This window comes from Branchiostoma lanceolatum, chromosome 8 (genome assembly GCF_035083965.1).
Source record: "Branchiostoma lanceolatum isolate klBraLanc5 chromosome 8, klBraLanc5.hap2, whole genome shotgun sequence".
Lineage (NCBI taxonomy): Eukaryota > Metazoa > Chordata > Leptocardii > Amphioxiformes > Branchiostomatidae > Branchiostoma > Branchiostoma lanceolatum.
The window spans coordinates 3041043-3055237 of NC_089729.1; the positions used below are offsets into that span (position 1 = coordinate 3041043).

The 14195-nt window shown below is 41.3% G+C and overlaps 1 protein-coding gene across 2 annotated transcripts in view; it reads left to right on the forward strand.

Annotated features, from left to right (window-relative positions):
• The window catches only part of LOC136440880 (kinesin-like protein KIF19), a 33019-nt gene that overhangs the window by 10186 nt on the left and 8638 nt on the right, over positions 1-14195 (forward strand). The window contains exons 4-9 of one of the 2 annotated variants that reach the window (XM_066437035.1): positions 7800-7883; positions 8743-8853; positions 10696-10783; positions 11643-11779; positions 12316-12438; positions 12917-13117. In XM_066437035.1, coding sequence (XP_066293132.1) covers positions 7800-7883; positions 8743-8853; positions 10696-10783; positions 11643-11779; positions 12316-12438; positions 12917-13117 — 744 coding nt within the window. The remainder of the gene's footprint in view (positions 1-7799; positions 7884-8742; positions 8854-10695; positions 10784-11642; positions 11780-12315; positions 12439-12916; positions 13118-14195) is intronic. The other variant, XM_066437036.1, reaches the window with a different exon arrangement.

The following is a 14195-nucleotide window of genomic DNA, read 5'->3' on the forward strand; positions in this document are numbered from 1 at the left end:
TGCAATTGGAAGCTTACAGGCCTACTTGTACTATACATTTTGGATACAATTTCTGGTTGTCACTATGAATGTCATGGTCAACAGCAAAAAGTGCATAAACATTAGCATGTTGAACGGTTTTAACTCAGAGACTGTCTTTTATAGTGCAAATTGTTGGCAGTCATAACAAACCTCTCATTCACTGGTTGTTGGCTCCTCCGACGGTTGCTACCACCGTGATCAATCTCAGGAGAGCACGGGGGCATCCTTCAGGCAGTATTTTTAGAAACGTTGTCCAGTGAACAGAAACACCATGATAAAAAAGGCTGCAAGGCCAACCCTACAGTCATGAGAACAGGCTAGAAAGGTCAAAGATCATGCTCCACACAGACAGAACGCTTTTCTTGGCTAATAGCATCATCCAACAATGAAGCTAGCTTAGATACAGACTCAGTTTGGGAAAGAATGTTCTGAAATGTTCAGGGTAAGATGCAGCTTCTCACATTTCCTCGTAGTTTGTTGCAGTAGTTAGGAATAAGATGCAGTTATAAATAAGCAAAGGGCTCTTTTGATATATTAAAGTGAAGAGTATGTCTTCTGCAGGACATAAAGGTGTTAGAAACTTATGAATGGTATTCAGCTGATCATAATGGTTTGTGCCATTCAATTTAAGCAAGAGAAATTTATTCCATACATGTACATAGTCTGAGTGTCTTCCTGCGGGTAAAGAATAGCGTTGCATGCCTAGAAGGGATAGACTGGTTCTGCTTGAAAGGGAACTAATAATGGGATCTTCCAGAAAATTGATAATGAAGTAGCATGTGGTTATCGTATACGCTTTGCGTGTCAAGTCAGCATTATCGCTCAAAGGATGACAAGGGACAAAACGGACTGTTAGTGTTAAAAGCCCCCGTAGGCATGGACATCGGCATATTTGTTTTGTGTTGCTAATTGAACATGCTACTATCAGGAGGATTACTATTAAGGCTTTGTAGCAGGTCCCCAAAGATCTGCAACCACCTTTATGTACGATGATTCAGATCACATCTGGAGATCTTTTCATGACATCGTTAGCTAGAAATGTTGCAAAATACTTTGTACTGTATGTACATGCACCTGGGTTTTTCTAGAAAAATTGAATAAGAGGGAGCACACACAGGCAAGAGAGTGAATTCTATGTATTTATGGAAGAATCCATTTCTGAGTGAAGGCTGTATGCTGGATATTAAGCTAAAATCTGAATTCCACAAGGGCGTGCTGGGCTGAAACAAGAGAGCGCAGCGCCCCTCTTTCCTGATTTAGATGAACCACTGTACATGTGTTTTTGTACCTGCAGAACAGCAGGTGTTTTGTAAAGTTGTCTGCGCTTTGTGCTGTTCACCTCCTACTGTGTGGGGGGTATAGATTTCCAGCCCAGAAAGAAAGTGCTTGCGTGCCAACTAAAATGATGGGGTAATCCCTGGGGGGCTTCTATCCAGACAGGTGTGGTACAACGTGCTGCCTTTATAACCCTATAATTATTCCACATGTACTTCCCACGTGCGACCTTTAATAGCCCAAGGTTGTCACCCCCTTTTTGTCTGTTTCCTCGAGCTACTCTTTTGTTGCGGCCCAACAATAGAGTTACTTACATAAGAAACATTCAGGTGCTTCCCACTCTGAAAGAATGTCAGCGCCTATTGTTCAAGTGCAAGGGCTCCAAACTACGCCCAGCTCGATCTTTGGACTAGACCAACCATATTACATGGAGTTCTCTGACTGGAAATAAGGAATTACATGTATGATGTCATCGATTACTGGATCTGAAGTGAACGTCATAGGGTATTAGTGTTCTAATATGTTTTGTCATCAAAGAGTTGTAAAAAGAAATAGTAAATCCCTTGGATAAAGCTAATAAGTCATCGAATTCCTGCATTGTTATCACATATGCCTCCTCCAGTCTTCCAGGCGATACCTTAGCTGTGTTAAGTGTGTCTCAGGTAACACACTCAGGCAAGGCAATACCAACGGGCGTCGAGATGAAAGGAGCGTTGTTGATTGTTCGGGTTTGTCTCTGCATTCATCCACAATCTGTAAACATTTTTGTTGTCCACCTTCCAACAACATCACATTACCTCTGACGTCACCCCAGTGTTTACTCTGAGGTGTTAATGGAAGAAAATGCTCAAACCAGCAGATTGTTGTCTCCTCAGGGACATCTTGTTATTGTTTACCTGGATGGCATCCTGTCATTGAGACCCCCTATAGGCACAAGGACTGTACCTGAAGACATGTACAACAACCTACAAGTTGTTCCTTGGGTTACTTTACTTACTTATACTTATTAATCAGCATTTGAACTTATTAGGTAAACATTCACTTCAAATTTGTTAGCATAGGTATATCCTAATTTCATGTACATATAATACCAATAAATACCCATAAAAGCATTATTTTAGCTGTTGTGTCTTACGTGTACTTTCATCTAAAGTCAGTGAGAAAGTCATTGAAATTGAATTCTATTCTACATGATTTTAACATCTGCTGTTGCAGGTGACGCATCAGACATGTGTCCAATTTTCAGACGTACTTTCTCTAAATCCTTCATCAGCCTGTTCAATTTCTTTACTACTCCTTTAACCTACATTTAAGTAAGTACATACACATAGATGCGTACACTGTCGGATTTGGTAGGAATCGATGCCTTAAGTACGTGTGCCGCAGCATTGAAGGAAACTTATCAAAGCAGGGGGCCAACATGAATGGTTAGGCGGACACATAAAAAAGGTTGCCCGGTTTCTATGGATAGATGCCTTGGGCAGTGGATTTGTTCTGCCAGCTTTAGGGAGGGGCTTATTGACAAGATTACCATCATTGCAGGGCAGGAGACTTTCAACCTGTACAACTGAACTACGACCTCTTTACATTCAGCCCTGTGGGTAGACTTTGCAAGCGTACAACAAAATGACTTCATGTCGAGGTGATCTCTACTTGTTAACAAAGAATATGCTTTGGCCTAGACCGATGACCAGACTGATCCAACCTGTATTGTAAAAGAAAATTATACAGCTGACAATGTTGTTATCGAAGCTGTATTATTTGAAGCAAACAACGTCATCAACACCCATCCTCAAGACTGATACAGGTCTGTATTGTTCAGCAGTTCGAATACATCCCTGCCCATATTTTCATTTTATCACAGTAGTACGAAATAAATGGTATTGGAAACGATTCCCCTCTCTAATTTTTTTCCTAGCCCTTTTGCCCCATCCTTTTTCCAGAGCACCCTTATACTGATCTTTGTATCACCGGCACTTGTCCTATCCTTAAGAAGCATACAGTACATGTGTAAGTGCATGCTTATAGTTATAAATAGCAAATTATGAATAGCACATCGGAAATAGCAGAAGAATTATGAATGGCAGGAGTTGATATATTCTCTAGTGATAACTACATGTACATGTATCCTGACAGCGGTACAATACTTGAGTCCCCATGGGGAGGAAGTCCTCACCAGTGCACAGTTCTAATTGCGTACCCTCAGAAATATGTTGTACAAAACTCAAAAGTGTTATGTAATAATTGCAGGAATTGAGACTATGTTCAGAACAGAAAAGCATGTTGTGAAGCATGTATACTTCTGTGCATTTTTGTATGAAAAACTGCAGTTTTACTAAGTAACGTTCTATATCGGCAGCTATCTCTAACTGTTTACAACAAATGCCAATGACTTTTCCCATAGCAACAAGAGCTACACTGCCCGTACAAAGCAGTAACTCCTTGCTATGAGGACTGTACAATAGATTTCTGTTTACAGGTATGCGTTATAGGGTAGCGCTGAATGGCCAATGGTTGGTCACCTTTCCTGTGAGGCAAGGACAGCTCTCTCTTGTCTAGTCACCTTTCAAGAAATGAAGGATTACAGTAGCTTTTCAGAAATGGCTACAAAAGATCTGTCCCAGCAAACATTACTGACATGCCCACACGCAGCCGTATTCTCCTAGTTATGTTCATTCAGGGATCCTCCCATCCAATACCTATAGTTATCACTGTTTGGTATGGAAATGGACCATAGAGTTTTTTTGTTAGGGGAAGCCAGTCAATCGTATCCTGCAGGCATCTATAGGTGTAAAGCATAGCATGGTTGGACGCCTGTAAAGCTTCCCCAGGAGGTTGAGTAAAGTTTGTGGGTAGGATCAGGAGATGAGACAGACTGAATGGCACACCGCACGTCATCCCTATTGTCCAACCAGGTGAAATGACCATGAATAACGTGAGGATATTGCCCCGTGTGACTAAAGGCACCTGGTATGAAAGGTTCGATGTTTTCCAGTTGCCGAAGAAATACTCCCATCACCAAGTGCACTATTTTGATGTAAACAGCTACTAAAAGTTACAATCCACCATTTATTATCAATGGAAAATGCTAAGTGTGGTCATTTAGGTCTTTCCAAAATACATGTGTAGCATGCATATTCAGGAAGGCTTGCATACCTCAGTTTACTGGTGTATTCCTTCATGTTTTTAAGTTCCGCTGTATTTACCCTGCACAACAATACCTATAGTTACCCATACATGGGCAAACAGACAAGTGAAGGTCACAGCCCACCTGAAAGGGGCTGGAATCAACAAGTGTCTGTCCATGAGGCCATATGTGTAGCCCAGCAAAAAAGCAAATTTGTCAGCCAGTTGGGCAAGTTTAAACCCTCAAGACGATGTTATGAGAGATCCTTTTTCACCTTGGATTGAATTTTTGGAAAGATTTAGATTAATGCACTTTTGTCATACACGATCATGTATTTAATAGTTTGAAAGAAATGGTCTCTTTATGTGATTTTTGAAAAATGGTAAAAGAATGAATTTGAAAAAAGCTAATGCCATTCTCCTGACAAGTAAAATAATTCCATTCTTTTGACATTTTCTTCCTTTCATATTTACTACGGCTCTATATGATGTTCATCTTGTATCTTGTAAAGAGAATAATGCTAGTTAGTCCTTGCAAGCGGATACGTACAAGTAATGAAATAACCCAGCTCTGTACAGTTGAAGCGACACTCCTCGGCCTACATTTGGTGATAGTCGCGTGTGCGATCTTTCAAAGCGTGCAAAGCTGAACGGTTGTCGTGCAGCAGCGCTACAGGAAGGGATTATCCAACTCACGGCACTAATGAGTGGAGAATTCATCCACAGGCTCTTGATCTTCTCATGTGTACGTTACCGCAATTTGTAATGATGGGAAAAGGGACTGCTTACATGCAATGTTAAGATACAGTCTGGTGCATGTTATCATGATCACGCATTATGACCTATGGGGAGATGATGTTTTTTGGCTGTGTTTCATCTTTCTTTTTTTCAAACTAGTTTTGAATCATATTAGAGGCCTAGAATTGTTTGGGAGATTATTAAAAGGTTTGGAAACTTACAATTATATGTTACTTGAAACTATTGGCCCTTTAAGTGTTCAAACTGTATTTTTTAGAATCATCTCATCATAATTCTTTTGCCACAAAATAGTAGATTGCCAAGGACAGTGCATGCTTTATTGCTAGACCTTTTGAAGTTATCTGGTATTGATTTTTCTTCCTCCATCATACATGTACATGTATGTGTAACTTGTATAAAGGTACATTACCTTAAAACCTCATCAAAAGCTTTTTTACAAATGTATGTGTGTGCTCGTCTATTCTTGCAGAATCATTTATTGCCTACAATTGTTCCCTCTCCAACATAATATGTGGATTTTGTACTTAGAGGCGTCGTTTGCTGTCAAATCCTTTATTCCGCACGCTGACGCGCATGACAAATGTCGGCTCTATTTATTCGGCTTGACAGGTGTGCAATCAGGCTTCAAAGTCGATGAATTCTACTCGAACAAGTGTCAGTGACTCAGTCCATACCCAAGCTACTTGGCTATGGCACAACATTAATTAAAACACTGTAGTGTCTTCTCTACCACACTGGCAAACCGGCCGTACTGGAAACAAATGGCGCGGTGACCCCTTTGTTGACTCGAGGTTGTGGTTACGTATCAACACAAATATCGCCATTTTGAAGGTGACCTTGCCCCCCGGTATCCAGGAGACGCGTCTCACATGGAAGCAGCCGTGTTTATCCTCCCCTTGGCACAGAATGCAGCGCGCCACTTGAATATGTAAAGCCTTATTTTGGGTCTGGAAGGGGAGATCCTACATGTACGTTTTCTGTCAAGGATATAGTAAACAGTTTCAAGGTAAATGAAACACACAGAGGCTAGCGATTCACCAGAAGAACAAACAAACAAGCCATGTTTATAACGCATACACGGGTCCAGTCAGGTGAATAGAACCACCGAATAACAGCTGTAATGAAAAGCATGTAGATCACTCCACACACCATTAGGCCACACCAATTTTATTTCTTGGTTAACGGAATTTTAAAAAAAATGCTAGATTGGAAAATCAACAGGAAAACAGAATCTCACAGGAAAGTTTTACTTTGGTGCACACAATTTCAGGGAGAGAACAGGGTCAGGTGCAAGTTTTCACCACAGCCTTCTGTTTTCATGATTTTTTTTTGCTAAAATTTAAAAAAAAAATCTGTTAACCAAGAAATTAGATTGGTGTGGCCTTACATGTCTACTAGCTGTATACCTGCTTGCTGTTACAACCTGGGACAGGGTCAACACTGTGGACTCTTTGGAATGTGGTTGTTACTGTTGGGCAGTAAAACTGTTGTTAGAACCGACAGATGCGTGGACATCTGGTATTTCTGCCGGTAGTGATGCTTACCTCAGACTATTTTTCTTCACCCCTGTGAAGTAGGCTCTACCAGCCTCCGCGGGTCGCTGGGAAAATGGTAGAAATTGGCAAAATAGAGTCAATTGTATGAAGGGAGTCGGCTACGGACAGAGGGTCAAATATTTCAACCCTATGCCTGCGAATGAAACCCTCCATGGTCGAAGTCCCCCGGCAAATGTTCTCCTTATAGCCGGCGCGGTTAGTCTGGTAGAGACTACCTGTGAAGAGAGTGAAGTATTGGTTTTAGGTTGTCTGTCTATTTGTCTGTCTATCTGTGTGTCTCAGACCAGTGAAGGGGGAAAGTCTGCCATCGCTGATTGCCTTGTTCGGGTCATAGTGTTAATTCCTCTTTTATCCCACGTAACAAGACATGTACTAGCAACATTCAATAAAAGCAGTAACATTGTTTGTAATGTATACGTATACTTATTTATGTTCGTAATAACCATAATGTTTGTAATAACCATCAGGTTAAACCTTTTTGACAGTAATTCAGCATGCTAAAGGTTAAGATGGCTTTGAGAGATTTCACAAGCTTCAGTCAGAATCTCATCATGTAAACAATTACATAAGTACATGAAAGCCATCTCAGTAGGTATTAAGGAGATGATTTTTACCAGTGCTTATATAGAATTCGAACACAACAATTTTGATTTAAACTGTACGGCAAAGACATCATTCTAAACGCACATGCTACCACTGAATCTGCATGCTGTGCATTTATGTTGTTGGCTGACTGTTTTGCAACCACAAGACTTGAGTGCTTTTATTGTTTCCATGACCTGATCAGGCTGCTGTGTTTCCTTTATTATTACTTTACCTCAGCTGTGATGAATCGTGAATGGGGTCTGTCTTCAGGTTAATCGGGTTCTTCAGAGCAAGGCCTGTGTTCGCCTGTTGCCAGGGACTGGTGATTGTTTCGGATGGTTGCTATGGACAACATAATTTACCAAGAAAACAGCACTTGCCAGGCATAGCCTATTAGATTTCATGGCACAAACTGAAAATCTGTTTAATTTAAATGTATAATCATTGCCGATTTCCTCCCCTGTCATGTGCTCACAGAACCCACATTTTAAAGACATCATCTGTTCTACAACTGGTCCTGGGAAAAGAAAACTGGATATTGATTACTATAGAAATTTAAAGGTAAAGTGGCCGACCTCAGACTGAGGCAAAACACAACACTTTTTTTCAATTTCACTACAACCTCGTTGCCGCTCGTGTTACGGACCAAGCACACCGGGTGTTGGGTTCTTTAATTTGATTCCTGTACATGACATTAGAGAATGTTCGAAACACTTAAAACTAACAATTTTACTGCTGGGGGTGGTACTTTTCTGTGTTGGAAATAGATTTGGTTGGAAAATGGTAGGACACATGGCTTAAGGTATCTTACATGTACATGTTGAGAATAGTAACATCTGCTCTTACATTGATTTTCATCTCACTGAAGGATAAAAGCATATATTGTGACTCCCACTGTCACCATGACCATAACCTTAATGAGTCTGTTTGTGCCCTATAGGTACCAATATGGACTGTCAATAATCATATACTGGGAACTTATAACTTTGATAAAAAATAAAAAGGTTGAAAAATGTGGATATTACTAACATTACTGTCAATTACTGTACAATTGTCATATACCATTATCTTTGTCTCGTGAAAACGGATTATGTCCATTTTTCTGTTAAGTCCCCAAATGTATAACACATAAACTGTACCAAATCATTTACAGAGGAAAGATTATTCATCTGCCCATGACATTTATTTTTTATTTATTGAAAATCGTGTAAGGATGGCCACCAGCAAGTTCACAAAGTACAGTACATGATCATGCAAGATGCCACTTCTGTTCTGCATAATTATTCTTCCATGTATGAGGAAGGTAAAATAAAAGATGACATTTAATTTCTCCTTTGCGTGCTAGCAGTTACGAAAGGTTTCCTCCCCCAAGCCAGGTTCAGGTGGGTTGTTTTTTTACGCCATGTTTTTCCCTCCACAGATGGTGGTACTGATGGACCCCCAGGAGGATCCAGACGACATCCTACGAGCGAATCGATCGCGGGAGAAGCAATATGTGTTTGACTACTCATTTGATGGCAGGTCCACTCAAGTGAGTGTTAGTTGCACATTACGCACATTAGCCTCTTGAAGTGTGAAATTCCTATCAAAAAATGTCCCCAGAAAGGTGAACACTGACTTACTAATGGACATTCATCCGCTTTTACAATTCCATATATTGATTGCCCTTTTTCTGTGTGGCGGGATTCGTGTACAACCTTGACATTTATAGACAATTGTTAACCTTAACCTCCAGAAGAAAAGCTGACCTAAAACTCAAACGAAATGGTCTGCAAATTCATCAGCATTCTAACTCAGTCCCAGCTGTAGTAAGCATCAGACCTCTACATGTATAGGTACTAACATGTCTGAAATGTTGGCATTTAAGACACAGTACATGTTCACATACTCAGTGGAAAAAAACATAGTGACCCAAGTTTTAAAGATGGAGTTCATTCAAAGCATACACATGACCTCTTGGTTTAGAAAAACACTTGATTTATTTCACATAATTTTCAACGTGATAATTTCTTGAAAGGTGAAGGTTGTTGATGACTAGTTTTCACAGTAGCACGACATACATGTCTTTAACAATATCTGTCATCTAAAATATGCATGTCTGTCATTCTTGTTCCAAAGGCAGACATATAGACAGACGGGAACAAAACATTGTGATGGACAACAAAAAATCCCAAGGGACCATTCTGTTCTGCGACGATTGTCCACTGACAAATCCACCTCAGACTAGATATCATTTATCATGCTGTTGACACCGCTCAAAACCTCAGACATGTAGTGAATGGTTGCGTACGTGTCTGGGACTACAAAAATTGATTTCGAAAGAGTTATTGATTTGCTTGGTACTCCTCATGCTATAGTTAGAATGATAATGCTTGGGCCTCGTTCACACCATGTTTACATGTTAAACAATCCCCCTGGGAAAGTGCTGGATATTTGTGTTTTAGTTAATTGCATTAACCATAAAAATTCCAGCCTGTGATTCAATAAAAACAAGCAAAGGGCCCATGTTTGCAGCCAAAGCTGACTTATATTACATAATATAATGTTTCTTTCGTCACAGTGGGTTCGCAACAGGAACCTCGATCCAAAGGATTCCTTTCTTTCCTAATGAATAGTGAAGCTGTCGTGACAAAGAGCACTAGATACTACTGCTGCTTTACACAACATTCCCATGACGTTCTACACATTTCACGGGATCAAGTTCTCAGAAACAACTGAAAAAAGCCTTTTCTGAGGCAGCTACTGTATTACATTTCCCATAGACTACCTTGTCTCCATGTTCTACATGCCCTGTTGGATGCTTGAGTGAAATTCCGTAATGTGAACCAAAGGGCATTATCACCAGGGTTCAATAGATGGCATTTTGCAAAATCAAAAGCACGTGGAAGAGCATTGTGTTGACACTGAATAGGTGAGAGTGAGACCCTGATCACTCAAGCAGGCTTCAACAGATGAAAAAGCCCCTGAAAAGATCAGGATTCTTTTACAACTTGGCAGTCCAGACACGAGTCATACTAGGTACAAAATGTAGATCAGACAACATTAAATATTAAAGAATCTGCTATAAACAATTTGAATCATTTTGTCTAGTTCGCAATACAACTCCCCAGTAGCAAAGAGGCATCTAGCAGTTAGCAATGGAATTGCAGCCAATCCAATTGATAGATTCCTACATGTATATGATGACACTGCAAAAGGTATTGAGATGAAAACACATTCTACTGTATTTTGCAGCATATTAAACCATGAGTATATATTGTGTGTGTGTTTTTGTTACTGTATGACATACACTGTACTACATTGTTTGGAATGATGTAGGATGCACCTATGGCTCAGTGTTTGAACATTTTTGTCACTCTTTCATGTCATACAGGAGGAAGTTTATGCCCACACCACCCGGCCCCTGATAGAGAGTGTCATTGAGGGATTCAATGCTACTGTCTTTGCCTATGGTGCTACAGGTACAATGCTTTACCAGATTTTTTTTCTTGTTGTTTGGGATGACCACTAAAGTATGAAACGTATGAAATCATTTCGAACTCAAATTATAAAGCATGAGACGGAGTGTACCGCTTCGTCGATGAAGGTTGGGCATCCAGGTAATAAGATACGGCAAATAGCAGTTACTCAAGCAACTGGATATGATTTTGAAAATAGTCAGACGTTTCAAGTAGTATTCACTTCTTTCATCAGTGACACTGAGCAAGATAATTTGTGTGCTGCTTTTTCATTAATAGTGCAATACAGCTTTGCCACGGCTAGCGTTTTTTTCCAAGCTCCCTGCTCAACTCTTCTCGATAAGTGTGTTGGGTTTATGAAGTATTAGTAGTAGTAGTACATGCACAGCCCCTTGCTTAGGGTTATACCACCCTTTTTACGGGGTGACATACCCTTTCGTTGGCTGTCGTAAAAATGAAGTATTGCTTGAAATTAAATGCTCATGACTATGATGAGAGTGGGGACTAGGAATGGCCACAGCTCTCACATGTACGTACTGTCCTGTGCAGTTACTACACGGTGTCCTTTTCTTTCACTCACTCACTCAGTCCTCTTCTGGGCCTAGTGGCTCTTGAGGCTCTAGGAAATCCCTCCATCTTTGACGGTCAGCCGCAAGGCTGGGGGCTTCGTTTAGGGAGAGGCCTCTTCTCTTGAGTTCTCTCTCCATACAGCGTCTCCACGTCTCCCTTGGTCTTCCTCTTGATCTTCTACCCTGCGGTGACCATCTAAGAGCTACTCTTGTTAAGCTATTTTGTGGCCTTCGGCAAACACGTCCTAACCATCTCCATCTGCGTACTGCAATTTCCTTGCCTTTTCTTTCAGGTGCTGGTAAAACCTACACCATGCTGGGAACAGAGCACGAGCCTGGTGTGATGGCGAGGTCACTCAACGACCTGTTTGAAGAGATGCACAGGACAAGTGAAAACATGGTGTACCAAGTCTCCATGTCTTACCTAGAGGTGCATTCATTTTTTCATTTATTCATTTAGCCAGCGGACACACTCAGGTCTCTTGACCTGTTTTTCAGGCTCCCTGGATACAAATACAATGCACAGACATAATACATAATGATCACAATAATATGCAATTTTAAAAACTCGGTGTCAGTCCTAATTCCATTCTTAAAGTCTATTTCTAAAGGTCGATAGGGCAGTGAGTTTTGTTTGTTCTGTGGGGAGTTTATTCCAAAGTTCAGGACCCCCAGGATATCATATTGCTGTTAGCATAGACGTTACAGGAACAGGGACCTTTTAAGATGACCTACATGTATGCCATGTCCAAAATGTTTCGTTGTCACTTGGGTGCCTGTGAGTTACATGTGTACATGTCTTTTTGAGAAGTGTTATTACCAAACATTTGTCACTGCACACCTTCTTGAATTCTTGTAGTTCTCTATTTGAAAAGTGATCTTCTTAAGTCTCTCCATCACAAATGTACCCGCTACTTCGTTATTGTCAGTCTGCTAACGTGACTTTGTCTTGTTGTCCCACCCCAGATCTATAATGAGATGATCCGTGACCTCCTGAACCCTGAGTCAGGATACTTGGAACTCCGGGAGGACACGAAGGGGGTGCAGGTCACCGGGCTGTCGGAGGTCAACGCCAAATCTACCAAGGAGGTACGAAAATATATATTCCTGTGCATGCATGTTTACAAATATGCAGCAGACTGTATTTTCCACCTTGTACTGTACCAAGTTTTAGCTTACCCTAGGGTTCTAATCAGTTTGTCAAGTTAAGTTGTTAAAATCCTCCCACACCATTTTTGATGTATAGGGCGGTGCCCATCTCCGTTTCATAGCCCTGGGCCACACTATGGTGCAATCACTGTAGCAGGGGGCTAGTCCACTGGCAGTGAAGTGTGTTTAACTTCCATACTGTTTCATAAGTATGTACCATTTTTATAAAGTCTTTGGTATGGCTCAATACGCCTCTTGTCCAGAGGTGTCCTACCTGGGGCTTGAACCCCAGTCCTTCTGGTCCAAGTAATTAGAAACAGATGTGGTGAGAGACAGAAGTGCAGACCACTACACCACAGGGACACCCCCAATCAGTGTGTAAAACTTCTATGTAATGTACATGTATGATCTCCGACAGGTGATGGAGCTCCTACAGCAAGGCAACAAGCAGCGTACCCAGGAACCCACCAAGGCGAACAAGACATCTTCCCGCTCACACGCTGTGCTGCAGGTCACCGTCAAGCAGCGTTCCCGCGTCCGCAACACGACGCAGGAAGTGCGGGTAGGCAAGCTGTACATGATCGACTTGGCGGGGTCCGAGAGGGCGGCTCAAACCCAGGTCAGTATCCTCTAGATAAACATTGTGCTGTTGGAATTCTTAATGTTGTTTCTCCATAGCGTAGCGTGCATAGTCCAACTCCAATGGTTAGCGATCTTGCCTCTGGAGCTAGAAGCCCCGGGTTCAATCCCGACTGTGTTGCTCACCCGACATGCACACTACCGGAAAGGGTCGCAGTCCTTAGGACGGGACGTTAAGCCGTGGTCCACTGTTCATTGTGCTTGTCGAAAAGAGCTAGGGGAATTTCCCGAATACAATGAACGTGTAAATACTGTATATAGCGTCTGTCTTCTCTGTCACAACCAGTGGAAGATTAGCTCATCTGTTCATTGAGATCATTTGACCTTAACTGGTTCGAGATCACTTTCCTTCCCTTTCCATAGTGCTGTACTGTGAGAGTTGTGTGATTGTTCTACCAGGTTTACTGTCCCATTAAAGTAGGTCAACTAGGATCTATTTCAGAAGCAGTGTTCTCGCCAGGCCTTTTCATCATAGGGGCCCCCGATGCTGTGATCTGGACCCCGATGCTGTGTTTCAATGAGCATAGGGGTGTTTCTTTCTGGGAAGAACCTTGAAGTTCATAAATCTTATAAAGAGTTCATATTTGGCTTTAGAATGAGGATGTGACAGAATAAAAACTTAACTTCACAAAATTTATCCCTCAAAATGGTGGAAATAAGTGTCTTATTTAGCTATGAACTTCAAAATTTTGTGCGGGAAGATGCCAGACTCCCAACCGTTGTCATGTCTTTGGCACTCCGTGATTGACTTGCGCCGCGCAAAGTTGGCCTTCTGTACCTGACCCCTATGCTGTGAAAAAATCCTGGTGAGAACACTGAGAAGTGTGTGGAAACCTGCACACAGTTATCAGTGAACTCTATGAAAAATAGGTGCCTTGTTTACTACATTCCCATAAACATTCTCATGTGACTGGTGTTGCATATCCACTTTCCCCACCTATAAGTAGACTATAGATTGATCAGATCATCACTTTGAATCAAGGATGGTTGTGCATCAATTCACAATTATATCAGAATTTGTATTTTCTGGACACTTTTTTCATCCATTATCAGATTCT